This window comes from Pteropus alecto, unplaced genomic scaffold (genome assembly GCF_000325575.1).
Source record: "Pteropus alecto unplaced genomic scaffold, ASM32557v1 scaffold126, whole genome shotgun sequence".
Taxonomy (NCBI): Eukaryota; Metazoa; Chordata; class Mammalia; order Chiroptera; family Pteropodidae; genus Pteropus; species Pteropus alecto.
In genome coordinates, this window is record NW_006439187.1 from 1,692,731 (window position 1) to 1,713,108 (window position 20,378).

A 20,378-nucleotide genomic window follows, 5' to 3' on the forward strand; every position below is an offset into this window, starting at 1 on the left:
ATATATAATTGGCTAAAAAAGCCGTGTAATATATATATAGAATGGAATATTACTCAGCCATAAGAAGAGATGAAATACTGTTATTTGTGACAATGTGAATGGACCTCAAGATAATCATGCTAAGCGAAATAAGCCAGACAGAAAAAGTTGAAAACCACATGATATAATTTATATGTGGGATATAAACCTAAAACCAACAAATGAACAGGACAAACAGACATGCACAATAGACTAGTGGTTAGCAGAGTGTAGGGGAAAGGGGCAAGTGGGGACGTAAATGGGGTAAAAGGGGTCAAATATGTGGTGACAGAAAGAAATATATGGGTGGTGAATATACAATGCAGTATATATATATGCCTTACTATTGAATTGTACACCTGAAACTTACTGAAATTTTTTAACCAGTCATCATAATAAAAATAAAATGATAAATAAAAAATAAAATAAAGTAAAATAAAATAAAATAAAATAAGGCAACAAGGAGCTGGTTCTTTGAAAAGATCAATACAATTAACAAATCATTGGCTAGACTCACTAAGGAAGAAAGTTAAAAGACACATATAAAGAGGTTATTTTTCTCTCTCCCAGCACCTCAGAGCATGTGGGACTTGGGTCCTTTTTGGTTCAGGGTCAGAATGCAGAGGACAAGACAATTTCTGATGGCTTACAATGTGCTTGCTGGAGGTCTTGGCGGCACTCAGATTGGAGCTGGGAGCCCCTGAAGAGAACTGGAACCACCCTGCCAAGACAGGAAAGTTTCATACTTCTTCTAGATTAGACCTCTCACAAACAGATGGGAGCCAAAAACAAGTGAAGAGAATTGAAGATGAACCCAATATTTAAAAGTTCCTGTCTGTTACCTCGCTTCACTTCTTCATACATGACTGTTGTAGCAGGTACATCATAAAGCATGAGTGTTTCTAGAAATGCAAAAACAGGTGGCAGTATTTTAAAACATGTCAGAATTCTAAAGAACATTTAATGATGTTTTAAAAATCACTGAACCTACAAGGTCTGGATCCTTGATACTTGCCCCAGAAGTAGACTTGATAACTTATGAAAATGCTGGACATGTAATGCTGAGTCAACAAGAACAGAACTGTGAAGATTAGACCTAGTGGAAATTTTTTGCAAAGAGAAGATGACTGATAAGAGTGGGTAGTTTTAAGAGAGAAAAAAAATGGCGTGGATGATAGAGGCTCTGAATATGCATCTTCTGGCGACCAAATCAAAGTTGTGACAGAAACAAGGAGCAAATAGCAAAGAAAATCGCCTGGGATCTAGGTGAACAAGCTATACAACTAGAGAGAGAAAGAAGAAATCACCCAGCGACAGGAGGAGGTAGGATAGGGCAAGGATGCGAGGCTGCTCAGTCTGGAGCAGCTGAGTGGAACAAAGGCCATAGCAGCAGCAGCCAGCAGATCCAGACGCCTCTTAAAAAGGCCGTATCTGCGAGAGGACTTTCGCAGTGATGGACCCACTCATTCTAAGCAACAGCGCTGGGTCAGCTGGGAAGGGGGTCCCAGGGACTTACAGCGGGACACTGAGTTGTCAAGTAAGGGCCAGAAGTGAGATTCGTTCTATACAGAAGTGCCTCTGTATCCACTGTTCCTCTGTTGAGCCCGCCCCGCTCCCAGTGTGCTGACTCGGAGCTGCCATGAGATATCATCAAACTGGGTAACAGAGGTAGCACCGCCCAGAGAACTCTGTGAAACTCCGCATCCCCCAACTCATGGCCCCACTCAAGCCACATCCAAGTGTGCCCTTGCTTAGTCAGGTGCCCTTTGTTGAGCAGCACCTAGATTCACACTGGTGGCAGCTGTCCATGATTTCTGGCGAGGCCTCCTGAGGCAACTATAAGCACATCATCTGTGGATTGCTCCCTGAATCTTAAGAGGTGGCCCCAGAGGGGCACAGGCTGGGGCTAAACTTGGCTTGCAGCTGAACTCCTCTCAGGACTGTGCCACTGGACATCTACTACACAAAGGCACACTAATAAGACCGGGAGACTTAAGAGCTTTGCTTAATACATAGAAAGAGACACAGAAAGGCAGGCAAAATGGGAAGACAAAGAAACGGAAACCATATGAGAGAACGCAACAGAGACCCAGATATAATGGAGTCAAGCAATATGACAGATGCAGAGTTCAAAACATAGGTTATAAAGATGCTCAATAAAATTAAGGGACGAGTAGATGAACCCAGTGAGAACTTTAACAGAGAGATAAAAAAAAACATATAAATGGAAATGGAAGTGATCAAGGGGAACCAGTCAGAAATGAAGAACACTTTATCTGAGATGAAAATTATATTAAATGGAATAAACAAAGTGAATAAATGGCCTGTATAGAGGATGGTAAAGCCAAGGACACTCAATCAGAATGGCCAGAAAAAAGAAGTTAAGAGTACAATAAGAATTGAAGGAGACTATGGGACACTATTAAAGATAAAAATATCTGTCACAGGGGTATCTGAAGGAAAACAGGACGTTGAAGAACGATTTGAAGAAATAATGATGGACAACTTCCCTAACCTGGTGAAGAAAAGAGACATACAACCCCAGGAAGCTCAGAGAGCCCCCAAAAAGACTGGCAGCTGATTTCTCAAAAGAAACTATGCAGGACAGAAGGGCTTGGCACAAAATAGTCAACGTGATGAAAACCCAGGATCTAAAACCAAAAATACTTTATTCAACAAAGCTATCATTTAGAGTTGAGGGACAGATAAAGAGCTTTCCAGATAAAAATAAGCTAAGGGAATTTATCAACACCAAGCTAGTATTAGAGGAAATGTTGGAGGGACGACTTTAAGAAGGAAAAACATGTATCAAAAACGGAATAAAGAATGGTAATAACTACATTCCTATCAAGTACCTCAAATGGAAAAGAATTAAGTGCTCCAACCAAAAGATAGAGTGGCTGAATGGATAAGAAAACAAGATCCCTACATATGCTGCCTACAAGAAACTTACTTCAGATTAAAAGACACACACAGACTAAAAGGAAAGGGATGGAAAAAGATATTGCCTGATAGTTTAGAGGGTATAGCGCTGAAGGAAATGGGTCAGATAGAGAAAGACAAATATTGCAGGGTTTCGCATACATATGGAATCTAAAGAACAAAATCAACCACAAGGACAACAAAAGCGGATATAAACTCATAGATACAGTGAATATTTTGAGGGATACTAGATGGCAGGAGGTTTGGGGAGATGGCAAAAAAAGGCAAAGGGATAAAAGAGGTAAAAATGGACAGCTGCAGAAAAGACATGGAGATGTAGAGTATAGCATGGGGAAGATGGTTAATAATGTAATAAATATGTAAGGGGGACAAGGGCTACTAGATTTAGTGGAGTGATTTGCTTTGCGAGTTATGAGGATCTCTGATCACTATGCTATACAACTGAAACTGGAATATTATTGTATGTGAAATATAATTTAAAAAACTTACATTGTACAATGTAAATACAAGCAATTTCAATAAATTTCAATAAAGTCAGAAAAAAAAAGTTAAAAAAAAAAAGAGTGGGTAGTTTTAAGTCTCAGTATGACTTTAGATGAACACCAAAGCAAAAGTGTAGCAGTGTGAGTAGGTTTTCTCTAACTGGGCAAGATGCAAAGCAGCCATATTTCCTGGTGTCTTTGCTTCTTGGCATAAAAAAAAAAACAAACCCACAAACAAAATATAAACTAAAGAGAAGTTATGACAGATATGACACAAATATAGAAAATGTAAACTAAAGAGAAGTTAAGAAATACAAAATATCATACATAGAATACTATGAAAGATCATATGCCACGATATTCAATAGCCTAGAAGTAATGGACAAGTTCTTAGAAATATGCAACCTTCCTAGACTGTATCGCAAACTGAAAAATCTAAATAGACTGATGAATAGTAAAGAAATAGAAACGATCATCAAAAACTTCCCTATAAGTTTAGGACCAGATGGCTTTTTCACTAGTGAATTCTATCAAACATTCAAAGACGATTTAATACCTGTTATTCTCAAACTTTTCGAAACACGTGAAGAGGAGATATTTCTTAACTCATTTCATGAAGCCAACATTACCCTTATACGAAAACCTGTTAAATGTAACACAAAAAAATAAAACAGATCAATATTTCTGATGAATACAGATGCAAAAATCCTATACAAAATACTAGCAAATCAAATACAAGAATACATTAAAAAGAGTATACGTCATGATCACGTGGGCTTCATTCCAGGGGCAAAAGGATGGTTCAACATATGCAAGTTGGTCGATATACCACATAAACAAAATAAAGGAGAAGAATCATATGATCATATCAATAGATGCAGAAAATGCATCTGAAAAGATACAGCATCCATTTATCATTAAAACAGTTAATAAAATGGTTATAGAAGGAAAGGACCTCAACATAATAAAGGCCATATATGAGATAACCCTTAACTAACATCATACTTTATGGTGAAAAACTAAAAGCCTTCCTTCTAAGATTAGGAACAAAACAAGGTTGTCCACTATTACCACTCTTGTTTAGTATAGTGTTAGAAGTCCTAGCTAGAGCAATCAAGGAAGAGAAAGATACACAAGACATAAAAATTGAGAATAAAGAAGTCAAACTGTCACTTTTTGCAGATGATATGATTATACAGAAAATCCTAAAGACTCCACTAAAAAACTGTTAGAAACAATAAACAAAAACAGTAGTTTCAGGATACAAGGATACAAAATCAACATACAAAAATCCATAGTGTTCCTATACACTAAGAATGAAATTTCAAGAAAAAATGAAAAAAACAATTCCTTTTGCAATCGCAACAAAAATAATAAAATACCTATAAATAAGCTTAACGAAGTATATTAGGGACCTATACACTGAAAAAATATAAGACATTAAAAGAAACTGAAGACACAAAGTAATGGAAAGATATTCCATGTTCATGGATCAGAAAATCAACAAAATTATAATGACATTATTAGCCAAAGCAATATACAGATTTAATGCATTCCCTATAAAATACCAATGGCATTTTTTAAAGAAAGAACAAAAAATCATCAGATTTGTATGGAAGCACAAAAGACCCCTAATTGCTAAAGCCATCTTGAGAAAAAAGACCAACGCCAGAGGCATCACTCTGCCTGACTTCAAATTATACCACAAAACAACAATAATCAAAACATCATGGTACTGGCAGAAAAACAGACACACAGACCAATGGAACAGAATTGAGAGTCCAGAAATAAACCTTCGCATATATAGGCAAATAATTTTCAACAAAGGAGCCAAACACATACAATGGAGAAAAGAAAGCCTTTTCAATAAACAGTGCTGGGAAAATTGGAAAGCACATGTAAAAGAATGAAACTAGACTGCTATCTGTCACCATACATTAACATTAACTCAAAGTGGATCTAAGACATGAATAACCTGAATGTAAGACCTGAAACAGTAAATTGCATAGAAGGAAACATAAGTACTAAACTCATGGAACTTTTATGAATGTGACCTCAAAGGCAAGGGAAGTAAAAGCAAAAATAAATGAACGGGACTACATCAAACTAAAACACTTCTGCCTCGCAAAAGAAACCATCAATAAGACAAAGAGGCAACCAAGTGAATGGGAGAAGATATTTGGGATCAACACCTCCAATAAGGGGCTACTATCCAAAATATATAAAGAACTCATACAGCTCAACAAGAATAATAACCAAAAAAATAAATAAATAAAAACTGGGCTGAGGACCTAAACAAACACTTCTCCCAAGAAGACATACGAACGGCCAACAGACATATGTAAAGTTGCTTAACTTTATTAGCTATTAGAGAAATGCAAATGAAAACCACAATGAGATACCACTTTACACCTGTTAGAATGGCTATCATCAACAGGACAAGTAATAACAAGTGTTGGAGAGGTTGTGGAGAAAAAGGAACCCTCATACACTGCTGGTGGGAATGTAAACTAGTACAACCACTATGGAAAATGGTGTAGTTTCCTCAAAAAATTGCCCCTTCCTCTCTTCCTTCCTCCCTCCCTCCCTATCTCCATGATGACTTACTCACCTTTCCAAATTATGAAAAGTTCTGAAAACTGAAAGTTACATATAACATTTGGTAGCAAAACAACCCGACTAGAAAAATTTGATGACAAAACCTAATCTCAATTAACAAATTATGTATAGTCTTTATTCTAATGTTCACCCATTTCAGTGTACAAATATTAATGTGTATGATTATGAGGTGATGCCCAAAGACACCAAGATTTAATGCAATATATGGCACATGTGCCTTATAGCTTTTGTAAAATGTAAATATAAATTATGATTTGAATATTTAAACAGATAGCAACTCAAATCAAAACCTGTTTCCCTATGTATGGCAATTTTCTCAATTACCCATTATATGGAATGGTTACTGTTTAAAATGTTTACTCCTTAAAAGTATAAAAATACCTAAGAGTGAGGAAGAAGCCAATTTTCCCTTTTGGAAAGGAGTTCTATGTAAACAGTTACTTTCTTGCAGAAATAATTTATATGTTCCTGTTGGGAATATTTTCTCTTTGAAAGGATATGGGGCTTAGTAAATAGTCTAAAACTTTATACTCTTGAATACTTTTAAAATGTAATTTACTTTTAATTGCCAGATATTTTAACTTCATACAATGCAAAAATGATTAAGGAAATAAAGCATGAGACTATTTATTAAATCATAACTAGCAGTTCTGAAAACTACAGCCCTATTATTACACTTGCTTTAATAAATACGGAGTAATAATTCAGTCCCATGAATGCCGAAATTGCATGTGCATACACATTCATATTCTCTCTCTCCAAGTTCTTTTCAATTTAAGAGATATTAACTATTATAAGACTAGCTGTACAATAAGGGCATGTAAATTTTTACTTCCTATTCTAAATAATTCTACACATTCAGAAATAAGAATTCCCTGACCTCAACCTTATACTAGAATATGGCAGAGAGGCAAGATTACCAACAGTTTAAGTACAGTTTAAGTAGAAATAAGTATAAGTACATGAATCCACAGAGGACTAATATCTTAGACTATCACCATTGTCAAATATATTCATATGTGTCTAGGTAGCCCAGACAACTTGTAACACCAGTGTTTTTCTGATGAGGAATCTTTAGCCCTAGACCAGAAATCAAAATCTCCTTGGGTCTAAAACCTTACTTCTAACTCTTGGGTACTTTCTACAAACAGGATATGAGATGAGTAAATTCTCATATGACTATCTGTTATTCAAATAATCATACTCTGTGTATACTACAATAAGTGAATATCCTCTACCTTGAAGCGGGGGAATTGATTGCTGATGTGGGAAATAATGGCATCAATTCAACTACTAAATTGGGCTTTGGAACCAGACTTGATATATTGAGCAATATTTTAGATACCTGGAAAAATAACACTGGCAGAATAATCTCCTTCACTGACTAATCATAAATTCAAGTTGGCAAAGTGATTACTATAAAGACCGTATTTGTTTTTCTTTGCCCACTGAAAAGACAATAGCTGAAATACTTTATGATTGATGGGTGAATGTTTTGAAAGACTGAACAATAATATTTATTAACATGTATAGAATGATCCATAAGGCCCTAAACTAGGTGTTGGGAAATTCCAGGCTCCAGCACTCTGTGCACCAGCAATGCTGGCCTCCACCAGTCACCTGACTGTCTTCACATACAGTTCCTTTGCATGGTGTACTCTTCTCCCTCCCTTCCCTAGAACCCTCCTCTTAATCCCTGTTAGGTTTAGCAGACACAACCATGCTTGCTTTTTGGCTAACACAGACAATATAACAGACTCTGAGAAACTGGTCTCAAAGACCTCCATGGTAATGGTAGGTCTAAAGACCTCCTTAATGGTAATGAGTTTTCCCCCCACCTGCCAAAATCCATGCAAAAGCAGAAAACTCACTGATTTGGCCCTTGGGATTGATAAATAAGGAAATCAATGAATCATCTGAACATTTCAATTATTTCTAATTTTCAGAAAAATTAATTCCCCACCCTCCAATTCTACAAAATTAAAATTTAAAACATTACATTATACAGGTGTACCTTTTAATAGGAAATATTATGAACTAGACTTGTCATCAAGAGAGAAATCTAAGCTAGGCTTTCCCTAAAGTGATTGTGGAGATTCATGGCTTTCCACAATCTTTTAAAGCAAAATCTAAAGTGGAATGTCAATATACAGAAAAAGTAGCTTTACATAACCCTAGGACTCCATCAAATATAACTGATTGCACTGTAAGTTGTGGAGTCACTGTGCAAAAGTGAACACAGCAGACTTTGGAGCCTCAGCCAGATCCTTTATAGGCTCTGTGGCTTTCTTAGCTTTAATTTCCTCTTCCATAAAATGAGACTACTACCATTTGTCTTCCAGTGATGTTTTGAGAGTTTGAGGTAAAATATACAAAATCCTCAGCACGAAGTTTAGCACATAGTTGGTGTCCAATAAATTGTCATTACCACCTAATGGCTTTAAGTCACCTATCTTAATTCGGCAGTGTGGTTAGTCAGGCAATAAGAAGTCCCATTGTCTCTTTAAAACATTTTATGCAATTTCATTTATTTGCGAGTACACTGCTGACAAAGAATGGAAATCAGCTATGTTTTAATAGTTTATTGCTTTAAAATTTAAATACAAATTATTTTATTTAAATTTTATATGCAACATATTCATTATGCATATAAAAGGAAGGCTCGCTTTAAGATTTCAATCTGCTACCTCAAGAAAAATTGTTGGTTTACTACAGAAATTCATAGTAGAAATCTCAGGTCTGGCCTGCCTCTCTGAAGTGAATGAAGCAACACCAAGAAGTTAAAGTTAAGTTATCCAAATACAGTAGGGCAGAAAACTATTTGATTCCAAGTGCCAAAAGTAGAATTATGCAATCCTTTGGGCACAAGGAAGTAGAGGATAGGAAAATAAAAGTAGGTAAGAGAAAGAAAATAAAAATGTTCCACTAGCACCTGCCTGCCCCAGAATATAGCAGTGATACCAACACCATAGATTTTTTTATGCATAGCATTTGGTGACAAATGCTATTATGCATCCAACTTTCCCCTTTTTCAGTTTCTTGGAGGTAGTTAGGGATCACAGAAACATAGGGAGATCAGAATTGAAAGGAACCTTAGAGATCACTTAACTTTCTTCATTTTACAGATATGAAAACAGAAGCCTAGAGATAGATAATAAAGGAGTAACTGCTGAATAAAAGAATAAACAAGAACTCAAATCCAGCAACTCTTATTTCTTTGCATTTTAACTTCCATAGTGAATTGCTCAGAATTGGTCCTCAAATGGCATTAAATGATGAACCATAAGTAATCCTTACTTGCAATACTTCTTGTAAGACAATGTTCTACTAGCTAGTCACGCCATAAATTATAAAACTACTGTCAGGTAACAGTATTCGCAAATTTGAAATATTGTTATCTTGGGCAAAAAAAATCACAATACATTTGTCAACATTAGCAAAGCCGCAGAGACTCTGATATGTAATTAATTATGTTTTAGGATATAAACCAATTAATAATGGTGAACATTGTTAAGGTGGCTAGCAATCTTTGTTTAAAACAGTCTCATCTACCTAGGAGACTACAAAAAAAAGACAATGATACCAGTCCAGTTCACATCCCCTTCTGTACTCTCAGAAAGTATACAGTACCTATTATCTACTTCATTACTTCTCAACCTTTTTAAGGTTGGAGAAACAGCTATCAGCTATAGATATTTTCCCCGAGAAAAAAAACACGTACTAACATACAAAATTTTGCATACAATTTCAAGTTTAGTAAATCCATACATGGGATCAAGAATCGCTGTTCTAGTATTCATCTAAGTTAAGTATGCACTACCTTATATTGCTATTTATCCCCACTCATGTGTCCTGGTTCAGTTACATCGAAAGTTACTCAGAATTGGGAAGGGGTCTTATAACCCCCTGTATCAACAGCCTGAGTGCATTGCTCAGCCCATAGAAGAGACTCAATTATCAAGTAGAAATTCAATGATTAATTCTTAGCAGAGGTTATTTACCCATTTTGTGTTCACCAAATGCTGTGTGCTGTACAAGGAAATGAGGATTCAAAGATTAAATAAGGACCCTATCCTCAAAAAACTCAGTCTAATTTAAGATATAAATAAGTAAACATATAATTGCAATAGTAAAAAAAAAAAAAAAGGCTAAAATGCAGGGGGAAAGAGATGGGGAAAGGAGCACAGAGTAGGAACTGGTGGGAACTGATGTTCTCAGTTTTCTAGGTTCGTTTGGGATTGTGGGTTAGGAGATTAAAAAGATGACACAGAAAGCTTCCTGGAAACGAAGCGTGCTTGAGCTAAGTCCAACAAAAATAACAAAATGCCAGAAGAGGGGTAAAAACAGAGAAGCAAATGAAAAAAAAAAAAGAGTATGCAGTAGGGGAGTAGTGAGTATTTCTTTTGTTTCATTCCTATAGTAAATCAAACACTACTCCTGAAACACATATTGCTATTGATTCTATACTTCTAAAACACCTATAGAACATGTTACAACGAATAAATTTGATCTAATCTGCCATGATAAATTGTGTTTTAACTGTCCAAAGACAGAAGTCACATTTACCATGCTAATTCAATTGTGTTAGCCCATTTAATCTTCTTATATACTGTAACAATGAGATTTTTTGCATTACATATAGGTGACAAATGTTACTCAAGTTTCAGTTCAAGTTATTTATTTATGGAAGACAGATCTGAGTCTGTACATCATTTTCCTCCTGTATATGCTAAGGAAAAGTTCTGGATTCTACAAAATGGAACAAAGAGAAAGTCATCACTGCCAGATGATGTAAGTCAAGTTAAACCTCCTCACTTCCTCTGATAAAGAGTAGTTAACAGTTCATTTTTGTTACATATTAAACTATTGATTACAGTACCATTAATTTATAGTCAGACATACATTTCAGTGAAATAAAATTAGTAACTAATTATCTTGTTATTGGAAATCAAATAGGGTAGGCTTAGGTTGAGCAAAATTAACTTGCCTTATTAGAGTAGAACACAAAAGCAATTTTAGAGCTATTATCTCAAATCTTTCCAAAAGTTCTGGGGAAAGATAAGACATTTGTACTCTATAGCTTAATACTTAAAAGCATGTTCAAAGTCTTAGAATTTAGTATGCCCTTCCATTTCATTTTATCTTCAGAAGAGCTTTGTAAGGTTGGCAGGTCAGTATGTTTGCAGATGAATAAACCTTGCATGACAGAGGCTATATATCTTGTACTTACACATGTTTCTTAAGAGTTGGAACTGGGATTAGAAATTGATCTTCTGACTCACAGTTCAGTGGCTTTTCCTTTATGCCACTGCTTATAAAAACATCATCTAACACAACTACACTTCCATAAATTATATACTTTAAATTGCAGTGATAGCTGAGCCTTTTAGTAATCTACTCTGGACATAAAATGACCTATTTCTGCACCTCCTCAAGGGTTCACATTTTATTCTTGGTTTATCTTGCACAGTTCAGCATAGTATATGTTAACAATATTCCCAGTATGGCTTATATAATTTAATCTTCTAAGTCTATATTTCAGACTTACAAACTAATGAAGGCAAAAGAAGCTTCAACATGAATGACCAAATACTATTACCCATATTTTGTCATTTTGCCAGGTTTCATTCAATGGCAAGATAACAAGCTACTCTTATTTTCTATAATGCCAACTCCTAAAAAAAGGAATTACAGTGATATAGAAAAACCTGTGATGGTATTTCAGTTGTGAAAAGCAGTTTAATCCTTCAATTTAGGGCTTCACACAGTTTGGTTCCTAACCCCAACTTCATCGCTTAAGTGGGACTAAAGATGCAACTGATTAATTTTTACAGCTTTAGAGAACTATATGAGCTTCCTCATTTGCTAAATCAAATCATTAACACGCGAGGACTTAATTTTGGAGGGCTAGTATTAAGCACTTTATCTTGTTATCAGTCACCTCCATGCAGAAAAAGTTGTTCCACAAAAGCTATTTGCCCTCATATTACACTGAAAACCTGTAACTCCGCGACAAACCTCTGGCAAACTCCTGCCGCCTGTTTCCGCACCATCACCCCTGGATTTCTAAGTGGATAAATTCACTGAAAGGGCAAGTAACTGCAGCCCTCAACGAAGGGAGGGTTCGCACTCGAGAATCTTTTCAAACCTGTCCCGCGACTCCTCTCTTACCAAAGCTGTCTCTAGCTTCCAGACTCTAGGATGGCGGCGACTACCAGAAAACAATAATAACAGAAAAAGCTGCTGGCGCTTACCAATCAGAGTTCAGTACCCTCACCCCTCCACAACTAGACCTAAAAGGTCACCACCACCGGGCTCCTCCCAGGGCCCCAGCCCCTCTCCACTTTTCCCTAAGCTCTAGCAAGTTTTTCAGATGAGAAAGGATACTCTCCATATTCGACATGGTACCACAACTTTTCTCGAGAGGCGACAGCCCGAGTCAGCGGCACAGATTTGATGGGAGGACGCTCTGACTCCCGTCTTAGTCCCAACCTTGCCGCCGGCTGGGCTCCTAGGTTTGGGAGCCCACTTCCTGTTTTTGCGTTAGGCTTGCTTGGAGGCGGGGCCGTCTGCGCCGGGGGGCGGAGCTGGGGCAACGCCAAAATGGCTGCCGCCTGAGGAGGCGGTTAGGGTGGGCTGCGGTAGCTGGAGGCCGTTGAGGGGCTAGTGGGCAAGAGGTTACGCCCCTCCCCCCCGCGTTCTTCGCGTGCACCCTAGTCTAACCCAGCGCCTAACGGTTTTCGTCACCCAGCAAAGCTTCTAGTATTTTCCGTTGTCGAACTCAGCTCTTCTTAACCTTCCGCCACACCTCTTTCCTCAGATTTCATACTAGCCTTGGCCCCTCACTTCTGTTCTCAGAGCTTAAATCTTACGGATGAAGGAAAAAAAGGTATAGGGCTTTTAAAGTACTCTTTAAGAAATTATCCTCCTATGAAATAAAAACCTAAGGGGTAGGCGGGGTTGGTAGTTTTGAATTGTGAGTTTCAGTTGACGTTTTAAAAAGGATCCTGATCCTTAAACTTTTAGGTAAGAAGGGCAGGACGAAAAAGTAAGCCCTAGGCTTAAGAGGCAAAGTTTCTGTGAAATATATACTCGTAATAAATTGATTATTAGTTTCTATAACAGACGGTGTGCAATACGAAAATTACTGTGAAATCTCTCTAAACTATAATGGGAGGGGAGGTTAATCAAGATACTAGCGGTTGGCATTTTATATGAGACTTATTAAAATAATCAAAGGTAATTTATAAGACACCATCTCTAGATTTCTGGGAAGGAAGTGTCTCTGGCGTTAGTGTCACTGCATTTCAATTCAAAACTGGAAAATTCCAAGGAAGAGCTAAGAGGTATTACTTTGAGGAAAAATAGAATACTTATCCTTTTACTGAGGAATTTTACAAGTTTGGCTTTACATTTTTTCTCTTCAAAATTTCAATTTGTGGGGGAAATGAGTATGTAATTGAGCTCTTTAGAATTGTTTGCTATTGACCTAAAATGGTTCTAAAAGCTGTTGTTTTACTCTTGTGTTGATAATTGGTAGGCTTCAGACAAACTGTTACTTAAGTATAAACCTTGATGCTGGAAAAACAAACCTTTCGAACATAAGGTTAAATCTGGAAACCACTTCCACAGACGAAACCGTATACAGATCTCTCTGTCTCTCTCTGTCTCTGTCTCTCTCTCTCTCTCTCTGTCTCTCTGTCTCTCTCTCTCTCCCCGTCTCTCCGTCTCTCTGTCTCTCTCTCTCCGTCTCTCTCTCCGTCTCTCTCCCTCTCTCTCCCCCTCTCTCCCCCTCTCTCTGTGTTTGCGATGTAAATTATATTTCGATAGAGACAAGCAAAACTTGGTAGATTTCACTGTTTCAACACTTTCCATGCTAACCAATTGTATTTCTGTTTGAGAATTTTTTTTTGTAGAAAGGTAAAAAATATTTCTTAGTTTTTCCCTACGTGATTAATATGTATTAACGCAGTTTTCAGTAAATCCACGTGTAAACCAGAACAATCCACTAAAGCTTAAGCATTTCCAGGTTTTATGTAAAGAATTTTGTTATATGTAGGTAACCTATAAGAATAAGCCTTTTTTTAAAAAAAGTGTTTCTAAAGTGTTTTTGCATATTATAGAATTTCTTAAGAGAAGGTTCCTTGGGAACAGATTTTTAGTAAAATTGAGATCTGAAGATATTTGTTCAGTTAGGAAATTTGTTACTGATGTCCATCTTAAGTAAAAAAAAAAATATAGCCTATATAATTGATTTACTAACCACTTGAAAGATTACGAAGTTGTTTTTATGAGTTCTGATTTAAATTTTATTACAAAAATTGCCCTTATTTTTAATTAGTTATCTTTCATTTCTTAAAGTTAGATTTAGATTTTTTAAAATCTTAGGCGCAATAATAGAACTATTTAAAGTATATGTATATTCAATTCTAACTGAGGCTGTTGAAAGAAGGAATTGAAATCTGTTAAAATCAGGAACTTGTTTTATTACAGAAAAAGTATAGAAAAGGAAGACATCAAACATTAATTGTTTTTGCTAAATGCTGAATACCTATAAAACAGTATTTGGAAAGCCAGAATACAAAATAAACAAAAGCAATACAGAAATCACCTGTGACCTGTCACTCAATTTAAGAAAATTACCGTTCCCTTTATATTCTTGTGTACTCCTTTCCCATTCATATTCTTTTCTTTCCCTCCTTAGAGGAAACTGTCTTGAGTTTATAATTTCCCTGTTTTTCTTTGTAATTTTACCATAGTATTTAACAATGCATCCATAAACATTGTTATTTAGTGTTGCATGTTTTTTAACTTTTTGTACATGAAATCATATTGCTTTTTCTTTAACTTCTGTAACTCATCGTAATGTTCTTTATTTATGTTACTGTGAAATTATAGTTCATTAATTTTTACTGTCATAATAGAATATTCCATTATATGAATATATCCTAATTTATTCATCCATTCTCCTGATGGATATTTGGATTGCTTCCAGGTTAATATAGCCTCTGAGAATATATTAGTATTATTACTAACACATACTCTAATTAAACACTTAAGATCAATAACTTTAGTCTCCTAAACATGTTAGGATGAAATCTGGAAATACTTGTCATAGTGATGATTAAGGTTAATCTTTTAAACCAGGTGTAATCTTTAAAAATATAATTTTAGTCTCAACCTAGGCACAATTATTTATTCATCGTTTATTGTATGTATTCACATTTCTTATTGTTTTGGGTTATCTTGGTTGGATCCTAGCTTTGTTTCTTCCACTCTACGAGATTTAGTAATAACTACTACCCCATTTAAGTAGGCAACTCCTTTCTCTTTTCACCCTTATAACAAGGCTATGATGATAAAGATGATAGTTATAGTACCTCCTAAATTGTTCTTTTGGAACTTAGTTAACTCTAAACACGAAAGTTTAACTGAAGTAACATCAGTTGCATACTGATAAACTCAGGTATGGTAGATTTCACCTATGGATACTTAGAAAGGTGTGTTTTAAAATATCTGTGAATTTTCACTGGGGTAATTGAGATGTAAAGAACTAACACACTATCTTAGGAGCTATTGAATATGTTAATGTTTGACATGAACGAAGTTAATGAGGTAAATTATAATAATTCCTCTAGGAAATTGATTTATATTTATGTAATCATTCTTAGTTCTCTATTTTACAATCCACTGTGTCACACATAACAAGTTTTGCTTTTTAAACTTAAAAATGTTTATAAAACAGTTGTAGTTGAAATCTAAATTACTTATTTTTTTTATTTTAATTCTATTTGTTTTGTGACAACACAAAACTTTTGTTACTTTTAAGCAAATAGTGTCAAGATGATTAGAAAAGTAATACATACAGTTAAACTTCCATTGAAGTAGGGGAGTACAGCAGAAATGCAAATGGTGTAGTATTTTATAGTATTTTTCAAACTTCGGTGTCTTTGTTAAAAAAACAGGCGGCTGGCCTTGCCTCTGTAGATTCTGATAGAATAAGTTTGTAGTCAAGCCCAGGAGTCATATTTTGCCTCTGTTTGGATAGTGGAAATGACCATTCTAACATAGAGTAATATAAATCTTATATTGCCTAATACAGCTCAGTTTGGATGGAATTTCATAGTTTACAAAATGCTTCTTACACATTATTTCATTTGATACCTAAAGTAATCTGGAGCAAACTGGGCAAATATTATCATCCTCTTTTTATCAATTAAGAAAAAAAGCAAAACAGAAATTATATGATTTGCACAAACAAGTTTTGAGCAAATGGAATCTGTATTCAGTTCAGGCCTCTTTGGTTCTTAATCCAGTACTTTTGAATGTGTATAAGCAGATTGACAAGGAGGAGTCATAAATAAAACCACTCCTGCTTCTTGCTTTATGTAGCTTATGTGCTCATTTAGTATAAAAGTAAAATGAAAAATTATTCCAACTGGCTAGCAGTCTTTCTGATTTCCATAAGAAGATTTGGTTTCCTAGAAATCCTAGAGTGGTAAAAACTGAAGGCCTTTCCTGTTCATAATGTAAAAACTCTTTTCCTAAGCAGGCAAAGAACAACTTCCTGATTTCATTGTTCTGTTTTTTATTTGATTTGCAAAATTCCCTAGCCTAGAACTCTGAGTGACAGGTGAAAGAGATTAGAGCTACAGAAAGGGTAAAGCTCTATTAGCTGAGGCAAAAACAAGATTAGGTGGGAAAAGAAGTTTAAAGACATGAGGAATGGGTTTGAGTGGCTGCCAAAGGTGGCCTGAAAAATTATCCAATTTATAATTAGAAGTGAGAGGTGAGCATAATGAGACAAGATGAGAATCTGAATGTAATATTCAAGTGAATAGGAAAAAACGAAAAAATCTTGGATAGTTAGGAAAAATATATCCACATATTTACAGTTCTATAAATGATAATTTCTAATATTTCTTTGTTATTTTAATAATAAATGGCGATATTTGGTGATTATAATATGTAGTTATCTAGAGCATTTCTCTAGAAACTTTCGATTTTAACAGAGCACTCGACTAAATTTTCTTTTTGCCAGGAAACATTTTTAAAACTTAAATTATCAAATGAAATTATAGTTCGTTATCATTAGCTGAGTTGATTTATTCTTAAAGAATAAAGCATTTGCTATTATTAGTGATAATTTCCCACTTTGGGATCATTCCAAATTAATTTTGAGAGTTGTACGATTCACAAATTCTTTCATATAGATGTAAATAGTCATAGTCAAACTCATTTTTAATAAACCTTTTCCTTATCTTTATTACTTTACTAACCAGGAGCCGTTTGAAGAAAAGTCTTAAGAAAAAGCAAAGATAAGAGACTTTTATCAGAAAGGTAGGCAAAAGTAAGGTAAAACAAACAAACAAACAAAACACTTTCTTAAAAAACTACTATTCTGCACTCCTATATCCCATTTTACTGGCCACAAAAATTGTACACTTAGTTCCAGATACTGCTTTTATTTACTATTACTTTCTTACCACCCTTTATCCGAGATCAATTTTGGAATATGAAGTCAAAATTCTATCAAAATAATTCCCATGGTTTTAGAACTTTATCTAATAATTGATTAGAATAGAGTTAGCATGCTTTGTAAATATTTTGAGTCATCTATATTTTAGTACACACATTCTATGATTTTTGAATATTTTTGGAAAATCAGCTATAGTGTGGTCTACAAATCTTACCTCTAGATCAGGGTTTCTTAACCAGTACTATAGACATTTTGGGCTTTTCAATTATTTGTTTTGGGGGGCTGTCCTATATATTGTAGGATATTTAGCAGTATTCCTGGCCTCTACCCGCTAGATACCAGTAGCTCTCCCAACCCCAATTTGTGACAACCAAAAATGTCTCCAGAGATTGCCAAATATCCTCTGGAGTACAAAAATAACCTCCAGTTAAGAACCACTGTTCTAGCTCTAGAATCATTTAGCACTGCCTTTATATTAAACCAATAGACATACAATGAAATAGCAACAAAAACATCTTTCGGCTTATTCTTTTTCAGGAATAACCATAGCAAGAACAAAGCAATAATAACATCTCCAGATTTTGAACCGCTTTATTAAAATTGATAAAATTAAAATCAATGAAAAGGATTTTTGAAGTCATTGTAAAATGTTTCACTTTGGAGGAAATGGGAAGAGCAGGGAATTTGGAGTCATTCAGAGCTAGGATTAAATTTCTGGTTTCTATATTTAATATCTGATTATCTTGGACAACTTATTAATCTCTTTGTGTTTCAATGCCCTCATTTGAAAAAAACAGGAATAATATTTATTTTCTTGGTTTATTAGGAGAATTAGATGAGGTTATCATGAATGTTCAAAGTGTATAGATGAAAGTCAATAATTTGTTAAAATATTAATTTATAATTTTGTAAGCTAGTCATGTATATATATATATATATATATATATATATATTTATATATATAGAGAGAGAGAGAGAGAGAAAGAGAGAGAGAGAGAAGCCAAAGAAAGACATTTACAACGAATGCCAGAAGAGCTTTGATCAGAATACGCTGTTTAATATTTTTCTGTATAGAACGAAAGGGTAAATGTTGATTGAATCAGTGTGAAAAATCGTGGAGTGTATGAGTAAATATGAATTCGTTCCTAGGATCTTGAGCATGTAAGAGTGAGTGATCTTCCTGTGACTTAGCTTACTCAATGTTAGAAATATTCATTTTTTTATTTTTATTAAGTTTAATAGCATATTCTCTCAATATTACATGATCTTCTATAGTTTTAGAAGAAATTTTAATTTTGAGAAATGTTTAAAATATAGAAAATATAAAGAATAAAACACCTATGTTTCCATCTCCTCTAATAATTTACAACAGTTAATATTTAATCACATTTATTTCAAGTTCTTCTTGAAGTAAAACAAATAAAACAATATAGATGAAGTTGAAGTCTCCTTTGACTACACTCAGTCTTATTCTCTGCTCTCCTTCCTGGAGACTACTTTCATGAGGTACTATGTTTTCTTTTCCATGCATTAATGTGCATTTATGGATAATACACAATATTTGTATGTGTTTTTAAATTTACATAAATTTACACTTAGTATATGTCTAGGTTCTATACTTTTTATGCAACATTGTTATTGAGATATACACATGTTGATGTATCTACATTTGTATATGTAATAATCCATCATATAAATATGGCACATTTTATTTATTCATTTCCCTCTTGATAGACATTTCTCGGTTGCTTTCATTTTCTTTTTCAATTACAGGCAGTTCTGTCGTGGCTCACTGTCTTACTGTACACATTTGCAAGAGTTCTCTAAGGCATATACTGGAAGTGGAATTACTGGGATATAAGGTAGAAGTAACTATTTTCTGTTTATTTTTTATCTAAATATAGTTGGTAATCAATATATTAGTTATAATAGTTTCAGGTATACGATTAAATGATTTAACATTTTTATACCTTACAATGTGATCACCTCACTAATTCCAGTAATCTCTCATCATGCAAATTTATCACAATATCATTGACTATATTCCCTTTCATCTTTTTCAACAACTTCCTGCCCTTCTGGTAACCATCCTTTTGCTCTATATTTCTCTGAGTCTGTTTTTGTTTTCTTTGTTTTGTTTTTTAGATTCCACATATAAGTAAAACCATACAGTATTTGTCTTTCTCTGCCTGACTTATTTCACTTAGCACAGTGCCCTCTAGGTCCATCCATGTTGTTGCAGATGACAAGATTTCATCCTTTTTTTTTGCTGCGTAACATCCCGTTATATAATGTACCGTATCTTCTTATCCATTCATCAATTAATAGATTGCTTCCATATCTTAGCTATTGCAAATAATGCTGCAATGAACATAGAGGTGCATATAACTTTTTGATTTAGTGTTTTCATTTTCTTTGGATAAATCCCAGAAGTGGAGTTGCTGGGTCATATGGTATATTTGCTTTTAGATTTTTGCTTTTAGAATCTCCACTACTGTTTTCCATAGTGACTGTACCAATTTGCAGTCCCACCTACAGCACAAAGGTTACCTTTTCTCCACATCCTCACCAACATTTGTTATTTGTTGACTTTTTGGTAATAGCCATTATAACTGGTATGAGGTAAGTATATCAGTGTGGTTTTGATTTGCATTTCTCTGAAAATTAGTGATGTTGAGTATCTTTTCATATGTCTGTTGGCTGTCTGTATGTCTTCTTTGGAGAAATGTCTTTTCATGTCCTCTGCTCATTTTTTTTTGATTGTTCCTTTTTTTTTTTGCTATTGAGTTGTATGAGTGTCATATATTTTGGATATAAATCGCTTATTGAATGTATCA

At 34.7% G+C, this 20,378-nt stretch overlaps 1 protein-coding gene and 1 long non-coding RNA gene across 3 annotated transcripts in view; both read right to left on the reverse strand.

The window, feature by feature from the left end:
- Positions 1-12,438, reverse strand: part of LOC112483203 — a 21,788-nt gene extending 9,350 nt beyond the window's left edge. Inside the window, exons 1-4 of one of the 2 annotated variants that reach the window (XR_003047535.1) lie at positions 12,234-12,438; positions 4,000-4,086; positions 861-920; positions 669-739 (exon numbers count right to left, since the gene is read on the reverse strand). This is a non-coding gene — a long non-coding RNA (uncharacterized LOC112483203). Of the gene's footprint in view, positions 1-668; positions 740-860; positions 921-3,999; positions 4,168-12,233 lie in introns of those variants that run through there. The other variant, XR_003047534.1, reaches the window with a different exon arrangement.
- LOC102883404 (charged multivesicular body protein 1b-2) overlaps positions 1-12,604 on the reverse strand; it is a 35,033-nt gene extending 22,429 nt beyond the window's left edge. Inside the window, exon 1 of the mRNA XM_006916155.3 lies at positions 12,450-12,604. Coding sequence (XP_006916217.1) covers positions 12,450-12,465 — 16 coding nt within the window. The 5' untranslated portion in view covers positions 12,466-12,604. The remainder of the gene's footprint in view (positions 1-12,449) is intronic.
- Between the last annotated feature and the right edge of the window lie 7,774 nt (positions 12,605-20,378).